At 37.3% G+C, this 27698-nt stretch overlaps 2 protein-coding genes across 3 annotated transcripts in view; both read right to left on the bottom strand.

Annotated features, from left to right (window-relative positions):
- Window positions 1–49: 49 nt before the first annotated feature.
- rassf10a (Ras association domain family member 10a) lies at window positions 50–3826 on the bottom strand. Its single transcript, XM_057329647.1, has one exon. It carries the CDS (start codon window positions 3627–3629, stop codon window positions 2241–2243), a length of 1389 nt encoding a protein of 462 aa, XP_057185630.1. The 5' UTR covers window positions 3630–3826; the 3' UTR covers window positions 50–2240.
- Window positions 3827–5799: 1973 nt separating this feature from the next.
- Window positions 5800–27698, bottom strand: part of tead1a (TEA domain family member 1a) — a 28290-nt gene continuing 6391 nt past the window's right edge. The window contains exons 3-13 of one of the 2 annotated variants that reach the window (XM_057330370.1): window positions 24274–24504; window positions 14279–14343; window positions 13249–13311; window positions 11724–11858; window positions 11600–11640; window positions 11433–11485; window positions 11018–11142; window positions 9819–9992; window positions 8692–8832; window positions 8040–8192; window positions 5800–7618 (exon numbers count right to left, since the gene is read on the bottom strand). In XM_057330370.1, the coding sequence (XP_057186353.1) occupies window positions 7505–7618; window positions 8040–8192; window positions 8692–8832; window positions 9819–9992; window positions 11018–11142; window positions 11433–11485; window positions 11600–11640; window positions 11724–11858; window positions 13249–13311; window positions 14279–14343; window positions 24274–24475 (1266 nt within the window). In that variant the 5' untranslated portion in view covers window positions 24476–24504 and the 3' untranslated portion in view covers window positions 5800–7504. Of the gene's footprint in view, window positions 7619–8039; window positions 8193–8691; window positions 8833–9818; window positions 9993–11017; window positions 11143–11432; window positions 11486–11599; window positions 11641–11723; window positions 11859–13248; window positions 13312–14278; window positions 14344–24273; window positions 24520–27698 lie in introns of both variants that reach the window. The other variant, XM_057330369.1, reaches the window with a different exon arrangement.

Raw genomic sequence — 27698 nt, 5'->3', positions numbered from 1 at the left:
ATATAAAACAAGTATTATGAACATGCTGATTTATAGTCATAAATCCCTGCTTTTATTTTAGACAAACAAGATGCTAAATAATGGCAAACATCACAATAGTTCGTCAAAATAATTGCTTGCACTGCATGATGTCTGATTCAACATGCAGTGTTTGTCCCACATTCGGCACGATGTAGATTTCTGCTTGTCCAGCTGTTCCTGAATCTTTTCCAAACCTCTCAGAGCCGCTTGTGTTAGAGGCTGCGGACACGCATCTATTTCTGCGGTTGTTTATTTGAAATGGTTCAATCCGATCCAGATTATTGGCGCTTTATCATCTCTGCCTACCATCCCCCCTGCTTTAATCACAGAACAAACTGATGCCAACAGGAAACCAGACCCACAATTTTCCTCTCTTGCTTTTGAATCGACAGTAGATTTTACATTGCCTGTCTTTTTTTATATCTTGGCATGGAAAAGTGCGTTTTAAAGTTCACCCCAAAATTAAAATTCTGTCATCATTTACTCACCCTCTCGTCAATTTAAGCCTGTATGACTTTCTTTCTTACGCAGAACACAAAGGAAGATATTTTGAAGAATGTTAGTAACCACACAACAGCAGTACCCATTGACTTCTATTGTATGGACACAAAACCAATTCAAGTCCATGGGTACCGACAATGTTCGGTACATTCTTCAAAATATATCTTCTTTTTCTGTTCTGCTTAGGAAAGAAAGTCATACAGGTTTTGAATGACAAGTGGGTGAGTAAGTGATTACAGAATTTTCATTTTTGGGTGAACTATCCCTTTAAGATTATGACTTTAATATTATTAGAATTCATATTATTACTGTTATTTTTCAGGGTTCATATGTGAGCGATGAACATTTCGAAAACATTTCAATACATGTATATGCATCTCTCTTCAAAGTTTTATTTTGCAGCACCTCATTTGCATCTTCATAGCCAGGAATTTTTTTAATATTCAAACAGTGTTGGGTAAGTTACTCCGAAAAAGTAATTAATTACTAATTACTAATTACATAGTCAATAGTGTAATTGGATTACAGTACACATTACTCTCTCCAAAAAGTATTTAATTACTTATTACTAATTACTTTCTATATCCTACATCACCCTTGATTAGAATTGATTCAAGGATAGACATGAAATGGCTTATTTAATTCATTCAAATAAATAAAAAACTACATCAATTATTCTTATTAACTGACCAAAGTATACAAATGTGAGAAGGATACAGTGTTAGACTTTAATTTGGATGTCATTTCCTCTATTGAATATATTACACAGTATTTAGTTCAATTACATCAGAAGTAACTGTAATTAATTTACAGATAAAAATCTTTTAATTTGAAGTAATCCCTTACTTTACTTTTTCAAATGAAAAGTAATTAAATTACAGTAACTAATTACTTAGTAACTAGTTACACCCAACACTGTATTCAAAATATGATTTTGATTCTTACTGCGTTAGTTTTCAAAACTAACAAACCTATTGTGCCTAAACCCTTTGGGGGAAAATGTATTTATTATCTAAAAGCTGTTAGCAAATCATTATAATTATTCATCTGGTGAAAGTGGGTTGACATTGAAGTTATCACATATCTGCTTAAAGGGATAGTTCACCCAAAAATGAAAACTCTGTTATTTACTCACCCTCTTGTCATTTTAAACCTGTGTGGCTTTCTTCTGCAGAACACAAAAGAAGATATTTTGAAGAAAGTTGGTAACCAAACATTGCCGTCACCCATTCACTTCTATTGTGTGCACACAAAACCAATGCAAGCCAATGGGTGCTGGTTAACAACATTCTTCAAAATATCTTCTATTGTGCAGAAAAAAAGAAAGTCTCACAGGTTTAAAATGACAAGAGAGTGAGTAAATGATGACAGAATTTGCGTTTTGGGGTGAACTATCCCTTTAACACAGCCGTTTCACATGCCTAAACATTTCTACAATAAATACGTAATTCTTTAACATCACCTTACATGCAATAAAACAAATGCATGTTGTTTATATAAACATTGGTCTGCACACAGTGGACATCTCAGTCTATACATTGGTTAATTAGTTACTATTTGGTAAGTAAGCACCTTACAAGCTACTGTACATGTGTGTACATGTGAGGCGATCATAACACTACGCTGGTATATTTTGCATGCGTTCCTCTCTTATAAAGAGAGAATATTACATTGAAATCAATAGAGACAATTGTTCCCTGAGTTCATTACTGAACGACTCACACAAGTGACTCGCAAACAGCTGCGTTATCTGAGTCTTGGCTGTGCATTGAGCTCAGTCCCGTGTCCGAGTCATCATCATTGGCCCTGCAGGTCTTTGAGAGTCCCCTCGCCTGCTCCACCCAAATATTCTCATCCTTGTCAACGGGAGGCACCTGTTCGCTTTCAGGCTCAGTTGACCCATCTTTGCTGTTCTTCGACTCTTTCCCTTCTAGTTCGTCTAATCTGTGAACCTTTTCCAGCAGTTCCCTCAACTCCCGTTCCTTCGCATCCAAAAGCTCCTGACTGAATTCCAAATCGTTCTTTGAGCTCTCCATATCTGTGTTCAAGCGAAGCCCGATGTACAAACTCGTATCCAGTTGTGTTTTAATTCTCTCCTCGTCCAGCTGAAGTTCCTTGTCTAACAGGGGCTCTTGAAACACTGAGATTGTTTCCCCAGGGACCGAAGTCACCCTAAGGGCCATTTCCTCAGCCACATCCTCCGCGTCTTTGTCGGAGAGCTCCTCTCGTCTCCGTCTCATCCACCTGTGGTTAAGTTCTTCCTGTATTTCACTCGAAAGTATATCCATCAGAGCCTCCTGCTCAGTTAGTTCCTCCTGAAGTTTAATCACTTCGTCGCACCGTGACGCGTATTCCTCGAACTGCTCAACAGCCCGCGCAAAGGCGCACGGCGCGTCTGGGTGTCCGGTGGATTCAGTCTCCGCGCCCTGGTCCTGCATATAGGTGTCCTGAACGTAATTTACCCCGTGTCTTTTCATCCTGTCAAAGTGCACTTTCGATTCACACATCTCGATTTCGTTATCCAGCTCTTTGATCCGCTGTATCTGCTGTCGAATAGTGTGATCCTGTGAGATAATAAGATGAACGAGCGTCTCCATTTTTTCCGCGGACGAACTGTCTCGTATCAAAGTCTCCTCTTTCTTTTTATTGATTTTGTCCAACTTTCTAAAAGCCTTGCGCACAATCCTGCGTTGCTTGTCCTGCGAAATCGCCATCGTGGGTCTGGCTGCGCCCTTGTGGGTGCACGGACTTTCCTTGCTGAGCACGACGCGCGCCTCGGCGCTCCGCGGTCCGTTGTTGGGCAGGGACGCCTCGTTTTTAACCAGGACGAACCTCACGTTCTCCTGCTCGTCACCCCAGGCGATCCAAAGGCGCAGGATTTTAGTTTTATTGGGTAATATCCTTTCGTACCCTCTCCACTTTTCCACGATGCAGTAAGATTGCGGGGTGCCAGTGAGCATCGCTGCGTTCTCACCTTTCTGGAAGTTCTGATCATCCATCAGAACCCTCACCACGTCCGCGCAGGTGGTTCGTCTCGACAGTCCGGACACCAGCTTCTCCTCCCGGCATACCCACACCGAGATTTTACCCTCCTCCGGTTCCATCATTCACATTCAGTTTACTGAAACAGGTTAACCGTCCAGTTTTTCATGGAGTTTGAATGAACTCAAAATCCGGTTTGTCATCCATGTGTCAGCTGGAAAGTTTCAGAAAAATTACTTAATAAAATAAAAAAGATATGTATCACGTTGTGCCGGCTGGTTGCGTGCGTCCGTAACATCGAACTGATAGTTATATTTGTCTCTAAACTACACTAGTGTTTCTGCGCGCTCAGGCACCGCCCACACCTCATCGTGTCCCACAATCACATGATAAAGGCCGAATACAACTCCAGCAGCTTTACACACATAACTCACTGCAATAAACAGTGCATTGTACATATGTCATGGATTAAAGCTCAAAATATGTAATCTTGTGGAAAAGCTTAAAAAACTTTAAGGTCGCACATTGCCATGCGTTACAAGCCCAGTGAAAATTATTAAACTATTACAAAATTTCTTTATTCACATCACATTCTAAAAACGCTAAACGATGCCACATAGAAGAACCGGTTTCTTAAGGAACCATAACGTTAACAAAACGTTTTTTCACAACGTAGGCCTAGCAGAAAGTTTTGACTAAAGGGTACAGGCCATTGCACACTAAGTTCGAAATTTGCGTCCGAAATTTCCACACGTTAAAAAATAAATACGACCTCGTGTCAATCACATTTACACACTGCCTCCGATATTTTCGTCCATGATAAAAAAATTCGGACTGGGTTCGATTTTCTGCGTTTTTCGCATCCGTAGCAAGCATTTTGAGAGGCGTTTTGACAATTCAGAGACACCGTACAAACGAGCGCCAAAATACGAAAAAACGCGTTCGAAAATTTCGGATTGTATGTGCAAAGACCTTAAGACAGAAATAGTTGATTTAAGAACCTTTGACTGAATAGTTTTTTAGGGAACCAACGTGATTCTATCCTTAAAAAAAACTTTTATAGCACCTTTAATTATTATAGCACCTTTAATTATTAAGAGTGTAGTGTGTTTTTGAATCTTATTTCAGTAGGATTTAATGGTGTTCTATTGATTCCCATTCCACCAACAGAACCCAACACCAGTGTTGGGCAGTTACTCTGAAAAGTAATTAGTTACTAATTACATATTCAATAGTGTAATTAGATTACTGTATTATTCCCTCCAAAAAGTATTTAATTACTAATTACTTTCTATATCCTATATCAACCCTTGATTTGTTAAGTGATCCAAGGATAGACATGAAACGGATCTTTTAAATCATTCAAATAAATAATATAAAACTACATAAAGTAGTATTATTAACAGAGCAAAGTACAACAAACGTGAGAATTATACATTAAAGCACAGCTTTTGAAATTTGATGTCAATTCCACTATTGCACACACATATTACACAGAGTATTTGGTTTAATTACATCAGAAGTAACTGTAATTAAATTACTTTTTCATGGCAAAAGTAATAAATTACAGTAACCAATTACTCAGTAACTATAGTTACACCCAAAACTGCCCAACACATTACAAACAGAGACCATTATAGTTTCCATTAACCAAAACAATTCCAATGATATAACCAAGAAACCCATTAGCATTTCTGTGATGTTTTTCCAGGGGTATATTAATGTAAATGTGAAAAGCACTTTAAATTCCTAAGTTTCCTGATTTCATTTGAAACATTCCTTCAAGCAATTTTCTTATGTTCGTGAAAGTTATAAATATATATTTATGGTGATTTGAGATTATGAGATTTTGTACATATAAAGAGAATAACTAAAGTGTGTTCTTATAATAAAAAATGTCAACATGTACAATATAGGCTATACATCACTGTCTTATATTCAGATGTGCATAAGCCTAATCTTGATTTCCAAACGTCCCTTTGGTCATCCTCTATACATCTGAGCAGCCCTATTAATAATTTGATGATAAAATAATAAATCTTATTTTTATTTCATGAAACATTTCAGAAAAACTGACTTTCTAGAACGCGTCCATAGATCATTTTCTAAATTGTACTGCCATCTAGTGGTGTTACACATATTTTAATAAAAAGGGTTGTTCAAATTGGTCTGTTAAAGATAACAAAAAAACATATATATTTAATAATAGAAATGCTACAAATAACTTGAAGCGTTTAAAGATATAAAATGATTATTTAACATCAAGAGTAAAAAATACAAAATCAGAAGCGTTCAAACACTAAGTTTACTTTCTTTTTTGTGTCAATTCTTCAATAAAACAAAAAACATACACAATTGAAAACAATTATTTGACAAAAGAGTCCACCTAGTAAAAAAGCTATTCAGTGCTCTTACTGAAAACAAATGAACAAGAAACCAGAATGCCATGAAATACATTAGTGTTCATTTTACTAACAAATACTTTCCAAAACATGTACAACATGGTTGACCAAGAAAATAAATCTTGCTGAACAGGCTTAAGTAAAACTGAGAGCAACATTTTGAACGGAGTAATTTAAGATATCAAGAAATCTGACATAACTCTTTAACTTCTGAGCCTTTGTGTACATGAAATCTTATCAGCCGTCCTCTATGATACTGACGTCAATGGCTTTTCTCTACAGGGTGAAGGCATTCCTGATTTTTAGTATTTATTGTCATTTCATAATGTGCATTATGCAAATGTACATATTTCGATCGAAATACAGTAGCAAAATGCACTTTTCTTTCAGCCAGACCCTCAGCATCCACAAGGCATTATGGTGATATAATCCAAACATGATTCACTTTTTGGTGTCAACATTTTAAATCTTTTCTGAGCTGAAAGAAACACACAGAAGGCACTTTCAACACCTGTAGCATTACCGTGGTATGAACAGAAGTGATAGTGGTGTATTTATTTGGTGTACAAGAGAGAAAATATGACCTACTTTGCTTTGACTGACTGTGTGGGACAAAATACAAACGTCAGGTGAGAATTCGACAGTCTGTGATGAGAAACACTAAGGCACAATATACTTTTATGCTTTGGTGATTTTGCCATGTAGATTTCCTTTCTTCTGGAGCCTCTTTTGATATGAAAAGAAATAGACTGTGAAAATCTGAAAAACACTAATGTGATGATTTTTATAAACGCAAACACTGAAAATTCACAAACACAACTGTCTTCATCAGGCGGCGACACACAAAAAGCAGTTTACAGTTTTGGATCGGTTTGTCTTCAACATTTCCAGTGTCCTGATTTTATGTACATCATTTGTTCCATTTTTAATTTTTGTATTAAAAAAACTGTATTTGTTTCTAAGAATAGTGTTTTAGTTTTTCAATCGTAGGTCACACTGAAAGAGCTCATGTGCAGTGTAAGGCAGACGGTTCCTCATAAATAATACAGTACATTTTCAATGCTCTTTCATAAAAGTTAAATTCACTAAGGTGAAAATACCCCGGGGTTTAAGTCTTTGTAATGTACTGTTGTGTGTTAGAATAACAGATAGTACAACATAAACAAAGCTTTCGTGTACTATAACGATACAACTTTATATAAACAACATCCTTCACAAACAAAGTTGGTTAAAACATCAACCAGGTTAATAACATAAACATCCAATAAACGTAACAAAACCGTACCGCCAATTTGAACACAACTGATTAAAAAACAAACAAACACCAAACCACGAATGACAAAAATGATAATAAATGTAGTTATTTCAGACCACGCCCGAAACGTGCCCTGGGTGGGACTGATACAGGCACAGCCGCTTAAAATGAGGTTGTGAGTCATTCAAAGGCTTGTCTTAGTCCTCTACGGCCATCGGCTGTGTAGTTGCCTTGGCCAAACGCCTCAGTGAATATAAAGTCTCCACTGTTCTCTTTTATTTCCTCTCTGTGGCCAGCGGGGAGCCGGATTCTGCTTAGTGTGACTCGTGCGAGACGCGGAACTTCAATCTTTGACCAGTCGGTAGATGTGATGCTGTGCGCCGTGCTCGCTGTTGGAGACCTCGAACACGCAGGCCATGCACAGCAGGGTCTCTTGTGTTTCTCTGTTCGTCACCACCTGCCACAGGGCGAGAAATGCTGTTGTCAGTAATTGAAGAGACCAAAACCACGGTTTATAATTTGGAGTTTATGTAAACAAGGGGGTTCAAATTTTTGTCAGACCGTCATGTATGGGGTCGTGGGAGATGTCATGGCAACCCCTGATGACCTATTTTAATCGTTTTAACTAACAGATCTACATTGAGTCTTGTTTAACGCCCTCTATAAATAACAAAGTATTGTACAATAGACTGTATTACAGACATTGTGTATAATTTTAACCATGTAAAATAACACATGTATGTGTGTGTGTATACAAATTAAAACAACAGTGTTGTTGAATGAGCTAATGTCCACAGGAACATGAAAAAGGAATCGCGAATGCATATTTATATTTACAAATCTGATATATGAAATAGACTTAATAAAAAAAGACCTACCAATAGGATGGTGAAGTTTTCTAGTACGCTGTTCATCATGTATTTCTCAGGCAGGTGTTTCAGTTTATGGATGAAGTTGATCATGTATTCACACATGGGTGACCGGCTGATTTTGTACACGAAGCGGCCATTCTCAAACCGAGCGTATTCTGTCTACAGGAGAGAAAAAGAGTTCTTAATCTTTAGTAATCACTGTAAAAAATACACAAAGTCAAATGGAAGTTAAATGTAATAATATTGAAAATAATCAAATGCACTGTAGATTTGTTAGGAAGTTATTTTAATAAACACTTCTTTAAATGAAGTGTATAAGATAATTTATTTGTAATATATTTGATTTCAATTATCCCAATTGTGGCGTTAATACATTTCTTTTCCGAACTTAATTTCCGAACAAATATTTAGAAAAATATAATGACAAAAGATCAACCATGACATGATTTTATGCATCTGGAAACAATAGAAATTGTGAAAACAACATCTTGAAACACGTGACTAGTTCAAATGTAAGCAGCCTTGAACTTGAAATGTTTCAGAGGCGGCGCAAGATGTCACATTTATGCAGATTTTTCTTATCTTCAAATCATCTAACTTAAATTTCTTTTCAATCATACATTTTAGTGAAACAAAAGCTAGAAAAGTTCAGTCTCACCTCTACTTTTTCAACCACTTGTTTTCCAAACGAGCAAACTTTGGTCGAGCAGGTGATGGTCATATTTTCCGAGCTTTCATACTGACTGGTCACACCGTAAAACCCTCCAGAATCTTCCTGGATGTTACAATTCAGGTCAGCCTAAAGGCAAAGATTTAAAAATGAATAAACGGCATGAGACAATGGTGACAAAACGTGTGCAGTTCGACCCCCAGGCTTCTGTGCTCTTTGACAAATTCTTTCGCAGGAGTATACATGCAAACCGTGAACGTATTCTTAAGCCACTTAAACTTTGAATAGAATCTCTCGATAGCTATCAAGGCCGCAGACACATTTATTAAAACGTTTTTCCAACTTTTTCTGTTTATTTAAAAGCAGAGAATACATAATCAGATGCCGTCGAATGGCAGCGCTAAAACAAAAAACATCCCTTGAGCAAGATTCAAGGCAATAAAACAAGATTAAGTGCAACGAGTGTCTACAGAGCAGACATGAAAAAGTGTGCGTCCATTTCAACAGCTGCTCTACCTCTGAAAACTATTAATATATAGCAAACAAGGTGTATGTTTGTTGGTATAGCACGGCTGTGTCGAGCATCCCAGTTAACGTTCTAATAAGAGTTATAACCTTTAGAAAATGGTGCCAGTATTTGAATGAACAGAGAGACAGAGAGAACACAGTTTATAGAAGTCTGTACAGGATGTAACCGGTGTGTCTGCACCTGCCGTTCACAGCGGCAGGTGTTCAAATAAAGCGTCTCTATCTAACGCAGCATCAGCGGTATTGAAAGACAGCACTAGTTTGGTTTCACATTCAGATCGCGCTGGGATTAAATACATCACTGAAGGCTTTTAAACAGAACTTTAATAAAACCTCTAATAAAACATTCAGACGGGTGACTAATGACTGACCCATTCAGAATCCATTATGGATTAAGGATTTTTAGTCAATCTTTTATTAAAACGTAATGTTGACATATTTTACAAAATGGTGTTGTGTCATTTTTTAAATACTTCTGAATGCTATTAAAGCCGCAATCCAGAACTTTTTTTGCTTTATAAAAATAAACAAAAATCAATAAAGTATCAAGTATAGTAACTGTTTGTCATAAATGTAAATGGACTCACCCAAAACTTCACCAGGAAGAAGGCGTTCTGAGGCCCTTTTCCAAACAGCTCCTTCAGCCCGCCCTTCTTCTCGGGGAATTTATCGTAGATCTGACGTATGTCCACAGTCTCCAGGAGCGGGTCGCTGTAGGAAAGATTTGTCTGGCCGATCTGCACAAACAGATGCTTGTTGTACTGCGGAGAGAGGTTGTAATTAGATCAACGCAACATATCCGTTTACAGCGGCCTATTGAAAATGAATTAAACTCTGTTTGAAAATGCACAAAATTATTTGAAAGAAAATGGTCTTAAGAGGGTGGCTGTGAAAAGTTTTTTTTTATAGTTTTATTGATTCGAATGCTGTTCCCAAATGTTGAGTAATGAAGCATTTAAAATCACATTTGTAAAGCCTTCTCGGGATACGTTCGGCAGGTCCTCTCCCAAGCTAAAAGTTTAAAAGCTAAAGCTAAAAGCTAAATTCTATGTATTGTTGCAACAGAAGATTAATAGCTGCTGTCATGCTGGACCGGAGGAACAAGCATTTCATAGAGACGCTGCCAACATGATAGATGACATGGGTCTGCTATGAGATGGACATTTTGGTAACCTGTAGATCAGGACAAGGTCTCACTTTTAATCCACCAATGCGGTTTTCATTTTCTTGTCTATAGCCAGAGCATTGTTTAAGTGTTCCTGTAGCTTTAAGAAACAACATCATTTTCTGTAAAGCTGTGTTGCAATGTAATTTTTTGGAGGATCTATTGACAGAAATGCAATATAATATACATAACTATGTCCTCAGAGGTGTAAAGACCTTACATAATGAAGCGTTATGTTTTTATTAACTTAGAATGAGCTATTTCTATCTACATACACTGCGGGTCCCATAGCATGGTATTCGCCATGTTGTTTCTACAGTAGCCCTAAACGGACAAACTGCTCTACAGAGCGCGTTTCGTAAATACGTTCTCCCCTTCAGCAAAGAAGCGAAAACGTGACGACATTTTAGTCCTGTGTCAGCCACCGTAGTGCTTCGAAAGGCAGGGGTGGAGTGAGCTGTTGGTTGCAATTCGCAACCTCGCCACTAGATGCCGCTAAATTTCATACACTGGACCTTTAAGTATTGATTTGAAAGCTATTTAATTTTACAGAAAGCAGGGTTAATGCTGTCAAGTCTTTTTCTGTCACCTGCTGTAAATCTCACAGGTGTGCCGACTCACCGATTCTGGGTCCCTCTGGTTCTCCAGGTAAGATGAAAACTCTACCAGCCGCAGTTTGGAGGTGCCGATAGACCGCCCGTGCCAAGGCGGCAATGCGGTTGACGGAGGTGTCGGCGACTCATAAGCTACACAGACACACAGAAACCCATCATATAAGTCACGACAGGCAGCACTCAATGCTTACACCAAAGATGTAAAATATACTAATATAGAAGTTAGATATGAAGTTATAATGGCACCCTTAATAGACAACATTCTAGGTTTGAGCTCTCTGTATGCAAATGAATAAAAATCTAGCTCTGTCACTGAAACATTCTAACTGAATTTGAACACAAAACAAAGACTAACCCACATACAAACCCACATTTAGAAAAGTATAAATACATTATAATATATACATTATTAATATACACACCTGAAATGGCTGTGGCTGTCTGGATGGGATAATTTTGTGTGAATGGCTTAATGCTGAAAAACGAGAGAGATTTATGATAAGGTGGTGCATGAAATGCAGAGGTTGCATATATTATATGTATAAATTAAGACAGTCAGTGTAACGTCAGCTATACTGCATATACTTACTCTTGTGAGGATCCCGGCTGTCCTGTTGACACCTGCCAAAACTAGAAAAGCAACACCAATGAGTTCGCTTACAATCTGTATATATTTTGTTACTGGATTTATGGTGGTTTATTGAGTCTCTTACCCCTGCTGCTCCAGGCAAAGTGGGTCTTGGGATCCCTGCCAGTCCCAGTCTGTTGTGGATGGCCGTGGCTGAGACGATCTGTGCCGAAGACATGGCTGCCATCCTGCTGATCGCGTCGTTCTTCACGGTCTGGTCCTTCAACGACATGCCGAAATTTAGTCACATTCGTACTGATGATAGGTCTCTAGTTTTGTTCTATTGCCTTTATTGTTATAAAATTCAGATTTAAAGAGACAGTTCACCCAAAAAGGAAAATTCTGTCATCATTTACTCACCCTCAAGTTGATTCAAACCTGTATAAATTTGACTGTTTTGCTGAACACTAAGAAAGATGTTTGGAAGAATGTTTGTAACCAAACAGTTCTGGGGCACTTTTGACTTCCACAAATCGAAAAAAAAATCTATGGTAGTCAATGGTGTCCCAGAACTGTTTAGTTTCCCTTATTCCTTAAAATAAAGTTTTTTGTGTTCAACAGAATATAGAAATGTATACAGGTTTGGGACAAATTGAGGGCGAGTAAATGACAACAGAATTTTGGGTAAACTATTCATTTAATTCATGCTTGAAAGTTTAGTTCAATTCAGCCTGTAATTCTGTTTTAAAGGAAAACGGCCTCATTATTCAACAAGGTTAAATTCTTCTTGTTAAGACTTAAAACTGAATAACTCATTAGAATTTAAACTTTTCTATCTCACTGTATTATACAAGCTAAATAGGAAAACAGAAGAGAGTGATGTCATTGACCTTTTGAATCAGAACATAGTCAGCCAGAAAGTAATGAAACAGCCTCTAGGCCATCTTAATATTTGCATAAAAGCCTACACACGATTTTCTACACACATTACATGATGTCATGAATCATGTTGCTTTGTCTCCTGCAGGTATAGCTAAGAGGAAATGTCGAGTCAATGAATTGTCATTCACTGTTTAACCACCAGATGCCACAGCTGCTCAAACACATGAACCCCACATCACCCTCCCCCCAAACACCATGGGTCACAACATCAGTCTTAAACACGATCACACTGCGCCTTTTGTCATATAATGTTATGTTAACTTCCTTCAATCTCAATTGATAATAGATTACATTAGAATAAAAGTTATCAAAGGCTTTTAGTTTAGTGCAACCTGACATTTCAAATTTGCCTTTCACCTGAATTTGACCTTCATTGTAAATGCAGAAATAGAGAATTCACCCGGAACATCCTTGCTCACGTCAAACCGTAACTCACACGTACGACACGTGAAATATTTTGCTTCGCATTCACGCAAAAGCAGGTCTTTTTGAAACAAACACACTTTTGTGTGAAACAGGAAGGAAACCGATAGCATACAGAAGAAAAGTTAGCTAGCCAGTGGACTGCATACTAACAAGGCCAGTCACAAGCAGAAAATCTAGGTTACCAACCGCCAAACAGCAGGGCACTCGTCCACACACGATGTTTTCTACGGATACGGCCTGAGAGAGCACACACATGCACGCTAAAACAAACACAATGTGTCCAACGCGAGATTGGCATGTACCTTTAGCTTGGAGTGAAATTCTCTGGATTTCCGCCGGGCAAGAACCTGGATGTGACTAGAGACCTGGTCACACACACACACGCAACAAACACAAAGGAACATTTTGTAACCATGGAGATGAAAGGCCTCCTGCCATTAGGCACAAAAACATGTCCTTTAATTACAAACTGAACATCTAATGCAACCTTTAACATCATGTTTACCAACGAGAAAAAAAGTGTCTTCAATGAGTTTGGAATTCATTTATTTTATCTTAAAATTGTAAAGACTTGCACAGCGCACAAAGCAACAGGTGTTCAATGTTGTGAAGTATGTTTCGGTAACTAAGGAAGGCAGAAAGCCAGAGAGAACATGTTTAGAAGAAGATACAAAGAATGTCGGATAATTTATATTTACTGGAAATAAAAGGACATGTAATTCAGCATCTATAATTGTTTTTAAATATTATAAAAATAAACATAAATAAACTAAAACTTATGTTTCAAAGGACATGTAATTCAGCCTCTATAATTGTTTTTAAATATTATGAAATATATATGTATATATATAAATGAACAAACAATAATGTTTTAAAGGACATTTAATTTAGCCTCTATAATTGTTTTTAAATATTACAAAAATTAAATATATCAATAAACATAAATAATGCTTTAATCAAATAAAATGTTTCTAAAAATAATGTTTTAAAAGATATGTTCAGCCTCTATAATTGTTTTTAAATATCATAAAAAATAGAAATACATGTAAATAACCAAAAAAATAATGTTTTAAAGGACATGTAATTCAGTATCTATAATTATAATTTTAAATAATATAAAGAATATTCTTTTGTTTGTTTATATATTTATGTTTTAAAGGATGCACGTTAGCCTCTATAATTGTTTTTAAATATTATAAAACAATAAATATAAATAAAATTATTGTTATTTTAAATTCAAAATTGATACCGAAATATGAAATACATGTAATACATGATATATGAAATACATGTCAAACCCATATATAATATGTTAATGTTACATTAACTAACCTGCTTTCTTGTCCTTGTCTTTCCTGTTCTGAGTTTGATGTATCTGGCGATTAACTCATTGCGACCTGTAAGGAAATCACAAAGAAATGCTTGTTAGTGAACAAAACGATGTAACTTATCATTTTATTTCAATGTGCCAATATTTCATTGGTACACAGCAGTTTTATTAGTATTCACAGAATTACAGAAAAAAAACATAATTTTTGCTTTGTGTAATATTTTAAAATTCATCAAAGTATTTTCAAACAGAAACTTGTCACTTTAATACGCACCACAGCGAGTTTAGCATAAAAAAATTATGTCATCGGGTTCCATGTCATATAACTGAACTTGAATACACGTGTGAAATTGTTCAACTGAATGAAAGTCAGGTTTGCAACAAAATGATGAGGGAAAGATTTCTTTTTTGGGTGTCTGTCCCTTTAAGGACGCCATCTGACTCTAAGCCAATAAACAGCGTCAGGGTATTTTCTTCGATCAGCCTGTACCCAACGTGCCTGCAGTGTAATCTCTTCTAACCCAGACCCGGGCCTCCCTATTCTTCCAAACACAAACACGCGTCCACGCACTCGCACACACGCTCGGCGAGCACACAATGCGGGCATTCATGCACACCCTCCTCTCAGATCAAAGACTCTCCAAACGGCCAGCTGTGAGCATGCTTACTAGTGCATAATTTTGTCTTTTCACTCACTTGAAAACATGCTCAGCTGGACTTGGAAGACCTGCAAAACAACCTCCAAATAGAAAAGGGACTTAGAGAGAGAGAGAGAGAGAGAGAGAGAGAGAGAGCCTGTTGAAAAGTGTTGAGTCTTGAGAGCCCCCTCCCATGGAACTTGATAGACAAACCAAAGCAAAAAGTGATCAAAGACACTGATTCAGTCTCAGCAGAAGATAAGACCAACGCTATCATTACAGAATGACTGCAGACTACTGATCAACACAATTGTGCTACACGGATCAGATCAGATGGTTGTGTGCGTGTGTTTTATAAATAATAGGGTACTAAATTGTTACCAAAGTAATTACATGTCACTAAATGTACTTCAAAGACTACCATGGTACATACCATTGAGAGCACTTCATTGCTGTTGTACATGTCCAAAAATAAATATGCATGGTGCATGTTACTGTTAGAAAAAAAGAACATATTTCACTGGTACTTTTTGACTAGTAAAATAGAAACTTTTCTGCTACTCTCAGTCTGATGAAAGATGAAAACATGTTGAAATGCCAACACGAGTTACAATGTCAAACTCCCAAACAATATACGTTTAAATTGAAAAACGGATCTGTAAGATATCCAGTAATGCATAAAGAAAATCTTAAATTATGCTTTTCATAAAAATTGTGTCCTCACTTTCTATAATAATCCTGAATAAATCAGCCTTTGTGTAAAATATATAAATTTGTAATCATTTAAAAATATATATTTTATTATTTATTACTATTTTATTATATTAATATATTATTTAGTATATGGTTGTCAAATAAACCGAAAATGTGGTGTGACAGCCAAAAATTAGAAAAATAACTAACAATTAAGATAAATCTCTCTTATGCTATTTTATATAATATAAATATAACTATTAATAATATAAAATAATATATTATTAACATTTTCAAAACAGTTATGGTTTGTTTATTTATTTATAGTTATAGATATATACAAATAGATCTTGATAAATAATCCCCAATAACTGGAAACATCAGCCTCTTCTGATGACTAAGCGATGTCAGGCAATGTTAAGCTCTAAAAACAGATCTCGTAGAAATCTGTCCGAGTTTGGAGATGACTCAACACTTGGCCATTAAAAGCGTACGACAGAAAGAAACTTAAAAGCAAACACAAGGGCTAAAAAATGGTACGAAGTTGAATCACTGACTGAGAATGGTAAGAAATGTGGTTAAACGAACGGTCTGGAAGTGGCCGTTTAGGTTTGCTGTGGAAAACCCCCGTGCAGTGGAGGTCTTTAGGGTCGGACACCATTCTTTTATAGTGCAGATAAAGTATTGATATTATGCTGGTAGAAGTCATGCCACAAAAGCCTTTGAGGATGTGGTGAAGGTAATTAAATGATAATATGAGCAACAGTTCTATATTCAGGTAGTTTATTAAAAGCGATCGGATAAATGGACCTCATGTTGACTCGTGGATGACCTGGGATGACCTCAGCATATCTTCAGCATAGAAAAAGGCAAAAAAAAGACTTTTTCTGTACATTTATGTCCCACAAGTATCAGGGTGTTGGGTGTAACGGTGACGGGCGGGCGGGCAGAAACCCCAAATCTTTGGGACAATGGCTGTGGTGTCCTGTCTGACCTGATGGATGACTTTAAGGTCTCGGGGTGCTATTAGAATCACAATAGCCTAATCTAACAAAATAGGAAGATATTTTTAGGAGGTCCACAACTGTGGAATGAAGAGCAAATTGAAGCCACATAATTCATAGTTGGTTTTTATTGACTGTCACACCAAACAAGTTTCTGTAGCGTAACTGGTAGAGAATGGTGCTAACAATTCCAAGGTCATGGGCTTGATTCTCAGGGAACACATCTGATAAACTGTACACCTTGAATGCATTGTAAATAGCTTTGGATAAAAGCATCTGTCAGATGCATAAATGCAAAAAAATGCAAAACTGTTGCATGGTTGGATTATATTCATAAGCAAGAAAAGTCACAAAAACACATTTGCAGATTTATTTGCATATTTGCAAAACTACCAAGCTTAACTTCCATTATTTTTTGCTGGCAAACATCATGGCTATGTTGGTCTACCAAACGTGAAAATATATTCTGGTCTGTTCAGCAGGGATGTCATTACTAAACACTACTATCCAAAATTTGACTCCACCCTTCAGAACCAATTTACTCCTACTTACAGGTGTCCACTTTCGTTTGGCAGGACCGTGGTGCTCTTAAAGCTACAGACATGCTGTTTCAGATGCACCATGTTTTATGATTTTGGTCACCTGGATCAAGAACCATCTGATTCTAAAACATATTCTGGTTTCATTCCGGTCACAATGTCGACTCGTACATCCGGAGTAATAATCCTGATTTACCGCACAACAAAATGCCATATGGTTATAAGTAAAGGTCAGCCTACGATAGCAGATGGTGATCTGAACAATCCCTTCTCTAGGATTGAGGCAGCTTAGACCGATATGATCAATGCAGGTGTTTCCCTGAGAGCAGGATCGAGGGGTGCGGCCAGTTTTTGCCCCTGCCGGATAAAGCCATTCACACACACACACATACACACACACACGCTCATATGCACACGCATGCCTGCTAGCATCTGATTAGAGTTAGCCAGCTGTCCGCTGTGACGGGTAGGGCCCGTAACTCGATGACACCCCTCCACCGCAACCCATTTTCAGAGGGAGGGTCTGAGAGAAAATTCAAGGCCAGATGGCAAGAGACCGTGACGGAGTCTTTTCTTTTCCAGTGGACACCCCACTAACACCCCCTCCCCATAAAGCTCATCCCGCCAAAACTGCCACGATTATTTAGTGAAACCAAATCTGAGAGGAAAGTCAAGCATACAGCGGCCCCCGAAAAGTGCTCAGACACTTGAGCCGCATTCAAAAGACGTTGCATCCGTTGTGTTTGAACAATTGTTGACTTGTAAACTTTGTATAGCACTATAAATAAATAATCACTTTATTTTTTTGTCTTATTTTTGTAAGTCATTTTAGGTAAAAGTGTCTGTAAATGCCTAAATGAAAATGTGATGGTTTTAAATGATAAGCTGATAAACAGCTGGTAATGTTGCACTGTTTAGACACCTGTGTGAACTGACTTTCACTACACCTACCTGACCTTGGTATTGGTTGGCTTTTTAATTAATTTTAAGTTAAAAAAGTTTTGATAAAAACAAAGAAATGAATACATTTTAACTGTAATTTATACATCCAAGTGTCAAAATTTCTGTTTTCTTCATGTTATGTTATGTTTTTTTTATGTATTTATATTTTTATTTAATTTATATTTATTTTATTTCATTATTTTATCTTATTTCATTATTTTATTTTATTTATATTTCAACCCAACTCAAAGAAAGTGGCCAATAGAATTATGTCAACATCATCTCTATTTACTGCTTATTCCTGTTTTTTTTTTGTGTGTGCACAATTTATATCTGCATCTAAAAATGTGTGACTTTGTAAACTAGCTCCGCCTCTGAAACAACATTTCCTGTCAGCTGATGTCACCAGGGCTGCTAATGCCTCAACCAATGAGAGTCTGCAATGTTTCAGAAGGGAAGACGTCTTCTATACAATTAAATATAATTTAGGTTTGACTCCTATCTGTTATTAAACACTCGCTTTTCACAATCCAATAAATTCCCAGTGCATAAAATCAAATCACACACTACATTTTATCCAGTTAAATATCATACAAATGCATCATTAGGGTTTCATGTCAAACGCCTTTAAACTTCAGCACATTCTATAAAAGTCGAAACTATAGGACAGTGTTTCTGTAGCCTATAATCTGCTGCCTAGAGTCAGTAAACTGTACGCTGCTGTATGGTTCAGTTTAAAAGCCCTAAAAGCGTGTACAACAGTCCAGTGCTGAAAAGCCTCCAGAAAGCTGAAAGCTTTGCTTCTCTTCCTCCAATAGAGTTACCAAACTGGAAACACAGCATGGAAGGAATTGGTTTGGAGGTTTTTTTCTGTAATGGGAGCAATTAAGCATGCTTCCTGTGTGTGTGTATATGCACGCGAGTGCAAGCGTGCTCGTCTGACTGTGTCCTAACATGGTGCGCTGGCTGGAAACATCACACCAAAAATCACACGTGGAAAAACCAAACAGCCCCAAATGACCTTGTTCTCTTTCTTTTAATCACACTTTCTCCCTCATTAAGTTTAGCTTGATAATTACCTTAATAGTTACCTTGTGCATACTTTCCTGTATGATAGGAGAACTAAAGATGATGTCTGTCTGATGGTTTTCATGACACTGTTTTTCTTGGGCACTTGGATTAATGGCAAATTTAAGAAACATGGACTCTTTTAAAGCATTTTTATTGTATACACTAAACAAATAAGTACAAGTCACTGTTGCTATGCTAGGGTGTTGTGGCTGGTTGCCAAGGTGTTGGCATGTGGTTTCTAAGGTGTTCTGAACAGTTGTTAGTGTGTTGCTATGCAGCTGCTAGATTTTAGGGGGTTTCTAGGATGGGTTGCAAAATGGTAACTTTACCCAAAATACCCATCTCAACGGCTGTGTTTATTCAGGCACAAAAAATAGATTTTTTTACTCACATCTGACATGGATAGGATATTGTTGCACATGTGTAAATATAAAAAAACTTCCATAAGATCTTATTTTTTTAATCTGATCTGAGCATCTCAACAACTGAGCAACTTCAGAGTAATCATGGTGCTTATATAAACTAGAATCTTTGGGCCGGAGACTATTGTAAATATTAAAAAAACTCCACAAGATCTTTTTTTTGTATCTGATCTGAGCAACTTCCACATGTGGCTTTAAATCCGATACATTTGAGATTTGTGGACACCTGATCTCCAAACACGCACATCCGATTTTTCCTGATTTCAGCACAAAATAAAGCTACCTTAGCCAGATATAAGGCAAAATATATATAAAATATAAGATCTAAATGCAGTTGTCACATGGCCGATGCAGATGAAAATTAAAAAAAAGGCTGTCAAAGAACTCCAAAGTACATCATGGCGCTCATAGCAACTGAAAACTTTGGGTTTACCGTTGGAGATTATCGTAAACGCTCAGATACAAGTCAAGTCTTAAGTGAATGTAAAAGAATAGAGTAATCAAATAGTAAAAAGACAATTCTGTACATTGACATTGTGGTTTCTATATATGGTTTTGGGGAGTGGTTTTAAAAAAACATGGAGAATACTACTAGGATACAGAAAATATTATTGTATAAAATATCTAAAATTTAAAATATATCTATATAAATCAAACAAATTCTATAATAATGATAATAATTATTATAAATTATATAATAATTTATCAAATATTGTTGTCATTATCATTAATATAACAACAACAACAATAATAATAATAATAATAATGTTTTTGTTATTTAAATATAATACAATAGAAATAAACTATATGAAATAAATTAAAAATGCGAAAATTGTACAAAAATACTGAAGTTTATTTAAGAGCATTAAGAACAATAACTTTTTAACAGCTGCATGGCGCTGAGTGACAAAAGCTTGTATAACACGGATTAAAGACTCAGTAACATGATATCAGTGTCCGTCTCAATCACTCATCCATCTCAAACAGTTAAGAGGTGTGAGGATGGTGCATGCTGTGACCTGTCTCCTAACTGGCTCTCGGTGAGGTAACATGCATGTCCCTCACACCTATCAGAGCCAAATGAGAACATTAATGCGTCTCAGACAAGACTCGTTTCTCAGATCTGTCCGGACCATCCCTAGCTGCAGCGAAGCCCTTCTTCAAATTCACACGCCATCTCTTGAGAGACGTGATTAAACTCTGTACCCTGGGAAAGAAAGTGAACAAAAAATGACACGTCCTCAACAGCGGCCCCATTTTACGCAACACAAAAGAAGCAAAACGCCAGCTTTAAAATGGGAATATACATAGCTGATTCGGCAGACCTTGAAGAGTAAAGAGTTTTTAAAGCGCCCCACATCCACGGACCTCCTCTGGAGCAACAATACAACCCTGAACAAGCAATGTCCTATGTGATTGTACAAACACTTTCACTTAAATGCCATCTTTTTTACCCATCGTTCCTAAGCCACACATTTCGTCTGAGCCGCTCTCTGTGACCCTTAACATACCCGTCGGGTGAAGTGTGTCGAGTGTTTACGCATTTCAAATTTATAAATGACTTAGTTACTACAGTTATCCTTATATTAAGTTAGGATAGGACAAAGTCTTTTAACATCCAAAAATGACAGGCTTCACCTTTAAGAAAACAGTGGGGGATTGTTTTGTATTTTTGGAGCACCTTGTCAAGTACTTCCACTGCTGGCAGAGGTTCAACAGCATACTAGTTAGCCAGCGGGTAAGCATAAAATGACTTCAACTTCCATACCCGCTATAGTTTTCCATGCAGAATGTATTATGATCCAGACTGACACGTCTGTTATCCTGTTCTCCTACTGTGAAAGACACAGATTAAAATCACAGCGTTTCCTATAGTTCGAGGCACACATTATGCCCATGACCGCCTGAACACAACTTGCCACTAAACGCTTTATTCATTTTTACATTAGCAATTTTCTGACTAAGTAAGGGTAAATTCAGACAGTACAGTAGAGTATCGCAAAATAAGGACACTACGGAAAGTCCGCTGAGGCCTCCGCTAGTGACTAAATAAATAAATGCACATGAAAGATTAACTTGAGTTGATTATATTATGTAAAAATAAAGAAACAGCTGAGTAATACAAGATATATGAAACTAGGGCTGATCGATGACGACAAAAAACATAATCATGATTATTTTGACCAATATTGAGATCACGATTATTTAACATGATTACTCACTTTGGACTTTGGAAACAACATGTTTTTATTGAATTAAAAGATCAAAATAGATTAAATAAAGTATAAATTCATGCATTTTAATAAATAGCATATAGCTAAAAGTAAAAATTAATCACATAAAAAATGTTGTTCACTAAAAACTCCTAAATATCCATTCAAACATTTTGGAAAACTACATTATCTAAATAAAGATGCCGCAATCTCGATGGGAGTTAGTAAAGGAAAGTGGTTCACTGTTGATTTCTGTTTACATTTATGTACAGTATATTATCCAAAGTGACTTACATTGCATTCAATCTATACATTTGGGAATCGTCTGCGCTGATAATGCAATGCTCTACCAACTAAGAAGAAATTAGACAATCTTTGCGAAAAGGAATGCGTCACAATAATCGCTTTAATTTATTTTCATGATCGTTGGAACCCATACTAAAAATGAAAATAATTGCACAGTGCTAAGTTAAATTAGTAGCACAACTGCTAGACAATTGGTTTTACAGTTTATAGCCGACTAATCAGAATCAAGTGCTTCACAAGTACAGGTGGAAATAGATGTTGAAATAAGAAATGGTTAAAAATATTATTTGGCAGAGATTAATTGAAGTCCTAAAAGAACATCCCCAAAAAAGAGTGAAACCACTGATTAGATCTTGCTTTCACTGAGCCCGGCGCGGAACTGTCAAATCTACTTAAGGGGTGTTTTCTCTGCCTAAATTAAGTGCTAGCAAAAGCAGAGCCAACCGGTTTTTGACATCAGTTAGAGGGTGCAGTAATTATATTATCTTAAAATGCACAACATACCTCAGATTTAAACTAAACAAATAATCTATTCCACAAGGATGTATTAACGTTGTGATATTAGTGGTATGCCATGAGGTTAAAGTCAACAAGAAAAAGCTTTATGATTGTTGGCTGTATAAACTCTCTCTTCTGGCTTCACTCCAACTTTCGTGTCTCCATGAAGCCGAGACGTGGCCCCTCAGGTAAACAGTGAGATAAGACGGGCCACGACGGGAAGAAAAACTACTGATTGTTTTGAGGGTGAAAGGCAGTTGCCATAGTGATAACTGCTAATTAACCACACCGCGCTAGCAGCAGCAGCGCTACAGACCTGGATCTTGACTTGTATGGGTCTGTGATGGGCTTTCTCAGAAAAATCACATCTTAGCAGTTGCTACGGACAATGAAATAACTAACGAAGGTGACGGCAAAAAGGCCAGGGTATGGAATGTAACAAAGGCACCGGTGTGGGAGGTGACAGGTTTACCTCTACGACCCGAGACACCCCCCACGAACAGCAGCCAATTTATTAACAGCGAATCTGAAATACCTTCAGGAGAACTGGCTGTGACCATGGGAACAAACAGGTGTCGGTCGAGAAAACCGTCGTTTTCGCATTCATTTCAACTTTACAAAAGGATTCAAAGAACGTTTTGAAAAGCAAAGCATTATTTGTGGTTAGAATTAACAATTAGTTCATTAATGCTAAATAAATTTGACGCAGTGTCAGAGGGTGCACGACACAGTGTTCGCAAATGACGCAAGTGTTTCAAATCAGAAACTGCGATAACTGAATAACCAATAAAATAAAATAAAACGTTTAATTTGTTTTCATTATACAGCTAGGAAATAAGTTTAGGGAAATTTATGCCAGTCAGAATAAAGTACTTTACAAAGTTTTGTAATCCCAAAAATGTTTACGTTTTATAGTAAAGTGGACAACAGTTGTTTGGTGAGTTGTTTCTGAAAAAATGCGGAATCTAATTCCAGGCAAAGCCAAGAGCATGTTCAATATCCAAAGAGAGAAAGAAGAGCAGTATTCCCTCTTTCCATGACATCACCCCAGCCGGGAGTTTAAGGGGGCGGCTGTGGGGAATTAAGGGGGAGTGGGAGCGCAGCTGGTGTCAGCCGCAAGACCATCTGCTCCTAACTAATGGTTCACGCTGACTTTACAACAGAACCCAGGACAGCCAGCTCGCTTCACAGCCTGGCCCGTCGAAGTCCCGTTTTCCAGTTTCAAAGGCCCAGCGGACCTCACCGTCTCGCCCGGAGAACGAAAACAACTACCAACTTTCCTGAGAACTTTCTGATGATCATTCTACCCGTCAACCTCAACAAACAACTCTCGATTACACGCAGTCAAAACACCCCTGTAACAGCAGTCTAAATACTGCGTAACAAGTCAAAACAACATAGCGGCGATGTTGAGAAAATGGTCTGGTTTTGAATTGTGCTGTAGTTGTTTGCAATCTCAAAAGCAAGAAAATCTGTGTGTGTTTTGAAATCTGATTTTAACGTAATTTGGGACACAATGTGTATGTTATGCCAAACAAAATGTAAAGCTATTACTTTGACTACACTGGAACAAATATCCAATTTACAAAACTTGATCAAATTTATATGTACTGTAAACAAATCCTGAGAACAGTTGTTTAACATTTCTTCAATAAGTTTTTTTTGACTCACCGTACATCTTCCCCTCATCGGACAGGATGATTTTTCGTCGTCCGCAGGGTGGGTAGATAGCCAAGGCCTCCTGAAAGCTCTGCTCAATGTCAGGACTCCACACACCCTCAGCATCACCGTCCATTGGCTTATCGGCCGAATCGCTCATTCTTTCGATATCCTCCCCGGCACTCTCGCTGCCACTCCAACTGCTGGGATCCATGGCAACGGCTGGGACCTCCGAGCCCGATCCTGGGGAACGCAAACCTGTGAAGATCAGCCGAAGGAAGCACATGACTGGCCAGGTAAACTTCAAGCAAATATATAGCTAAAGTCACTGACAATGAATAATGAACAGGAAGAACATCCCAAAAAACAAGGTATTACCATGTTCCGTAAAACCAGTATCATTGTACTTTCATGTACAGTATATAAAGATTAGGGTACTCATTTACTATGGTTTTACATGGTTCTTCAAAGAATAATTGTATTACCATCATGGTGGTGCCAGAAAGAAATATGGTTTTCCATGGTACCAATAGCATGGTACTTTTTTACTATGTGTGAAAAGAAGGATTTTGAGTTTATATAATGGAAAAACAAAGCAATAAATATTGCCAGTAGAATACAAAATGTCTTGATTCTCAAAGCTGGTTTAGGAAATTAAAAATGATTAATGCTGAATACATTTAATACAATTAAAACTTTCTCCCCTCTAGTAAAGCTAAAAGATAAAGGCTCGACTGAAAACCCATGAAGGAAATAAGCGAAGACTTAAACCAAGCTCATTTGGAAGTGGCACTTAAACCAAAACAGCTGCTGCCTTACAAGGGAACACTTACAAGCTGCCAATGATTGAATTAAACTGTGGTCGACATTTGCTGAATGACAAATTTTTATCCCTGAACTTAACAGAGAGTGATTAAGCCAAATCAAATCGACGCTCTTCCAAGTCACCACTGTCATCGTCGACGCCGCACAACCACATCATTTCAAGTTAAAGGGAATGGCTTGCGCAAACACTGTGAAATAACTGTGGCTAATCACAATCCCTTTATAAAAACTATATAGCTAATCAGAGAAAAACTGCAACGATCTGGCAGAAAATCACTTTCATGTGCAGCCAAGTGCCTAATATAAATAGCCAACAGCGGTACAACATCTAACATGTGTGCGCACAACTTTGAAATAAAGCAAAGAAGCGTAAAAACAATACGAAAGCACTAAAAACAGACTTGAATGGTTGTTTAAAATTGTTAATGGCAAAATCTGTGTTTGTAAGTCGCGTCTGGCCTGGCAGCCATGCTTACAGGGAAATGGCCAGTGAAAACAGTGCTGCCTATTGTGGAACTACCACCATGTGTTTCCTGTCAAACATGAGCAGGGTACCCTTTAGATTTTTTTGGGGTTGTGAGCTGTGTTTCTGTGTCAAAATGTATGTGATAACATAAGCTATACAGCCTCGGGACCAAATTGTCCATAGAAGTGAGCTCAAATTGACAAAAACTCCCTCGGTTGAAAATTCATATATATTTTTTTGCAAAAACAGATAACTCATGTTTTATTTTGTTTATTATGTATATTACATTTATCACATTATTTCGTTTTATTCTTTTTTTTAACTTTATAATCAAAACAAACCAACTGTAGTTTGATTGATATGATACAATAAAATTGATATGAGCACAATAAAAAACATGGCTTTTGAACATTTTTAAAAATGTGCAAACATTTTTTTGTTTTTGCAAAGAAACTCTTTGAATACTGCTTATTATTAAAAAAACACAACTAGCTTTATACAACAATAAGATGAGATATTCAGGTAGTTTTAGTACAACATTATATGTAATTATATGTTATATTACATAAATACCATACAAAACATTTCTGAACAAAATAACACCCCTTAATAAAACATTAAAAGAATAATAGAATTAAAAATACTCGATATTAATAAAATACTAACAATATTTAAAATGTATATAAAGTAATAAAATAAAATACTATTAGTAAAAAATACTTATACACTAATATGAAGGGTGTACAAAAATTGACCCCATCATTTGCGATGTTTGTTTGCTTTGGAGAGAGTTTTACCATTTTCTAAACACAGTGAGTCTGTTTTTATTCTTCATGCTAGTAAGTGCTGCTAGCATGTGTTGAAAACGTACTTTCCTAAAGGCACAGTCACAAAATACAGGAATGTTTGCACAATTTCAAAAGTTGATTTTCAAAGATCTGCTTGTAACATTTCAATAACCCCACGACGTTTACACTAGCACGTTTTTACAAACAATAGAAGTCTATGGCACATCCACATTTAGAAAAGTACATTAATTTTGTGTCACTAGGTGGGTGGGTCTCTCACTTACACTGCAGTGATAACTAACTGTTTTTATGCACTCTATGCTGACATCGCGAAACCTCAGTGGTACTGCTGAGAGAGTGATAAAAATTCTTGCATGCTGCAAACTGCTAAATGGTTTGGCTCTTAAACATCATCTTCCTGACTTAGACATGAACTCAACTGTAATGACTTCCAGCACAGTCATATGTGCGCTTTTGGCTTCGGCCACAGTTACAATGCAATCTAGTTTTCCACTTAATGCACATCATGGAAACATTTACAGAACGCTGTCTTGTACGGAAGTGTATCTGCCTGTTCACAGTTTTCTTGAACAGATCAGATTTGTGTAACATTTTACTTTTATCACGGAATGGTTGGCCATCTTGCCATGCGAAACCAAAGACATTTGCACACGCCACATCAGTTTGGATGTCTTAACAAATCTCCGTGTTCCGTTATGTCTGCACATGTAACCGACTCATAATTCCCGGCTGTGCGTCGGGTGGGCAGTCTGTCCGCTCTGGCGCTTTTGCTCTAGCAAAGTGGCCGTGAAAGCCAAGATGTTGTGACTGTTGCAATATGGCTGTGCTTGATGCTGGAGAGAGAAGTGCTTGTGCTGGGGCATCGGTGGCAGATGGAGGGCCGAGATTAGTCATGCAACAATGTACTGTGGTCACACTTACAATACACTTCACCCTGCAGGCAGCCTCAGCCGGCCAAACAAGACGCATGGGTGCGATTCCACACTAACTGGGAGGCACACATCCACCCTGGGCAGCTGTCTCACTCCCTCTGGTCTACTGTTACTGCCAACGGATGAGGGTACCTTAGAGTATGTGTGTGTATGCTGGGTCTGTCCACATGCACAGGCTTGATGTAATTACATGTAATGATATGCACATGGCCGTGAAGAGTATCATGTTGAGACTCATTTGTGTCAGCTAAGTAGCAAACTTTCCCACTTATTATATTAATTTGCTACTGTTTCTACAAGTTTAAATCACAAAATTTTTAGTGACGAAATCTGCTGTGTGTATGCTGGGTGATGCTGAGGCTCTTGTGCTTCATTACTAAATGTAGCTGTAATCGAACTGTCCAT

This window comes from Triplophysa rosa, linkage group LG3, assembly GCF_024868665.1.
Source record: "Triplophysa rosa linkage group LG3, Trosa_1v2, whole genome shotgun sequence".
NCBI classification, from domain to species: Eukaryota; Metazoa; Chordata; class Actinopteri; order Cypriniformes; family Nemacheilidae; genus Triplophysa; species Triplophysa rosa.
The sequence above is the reverse complement of the archived record's forward strand: the minus strand, read 5'-3'. Positions and strand labels throughout refer to the sequence as shown.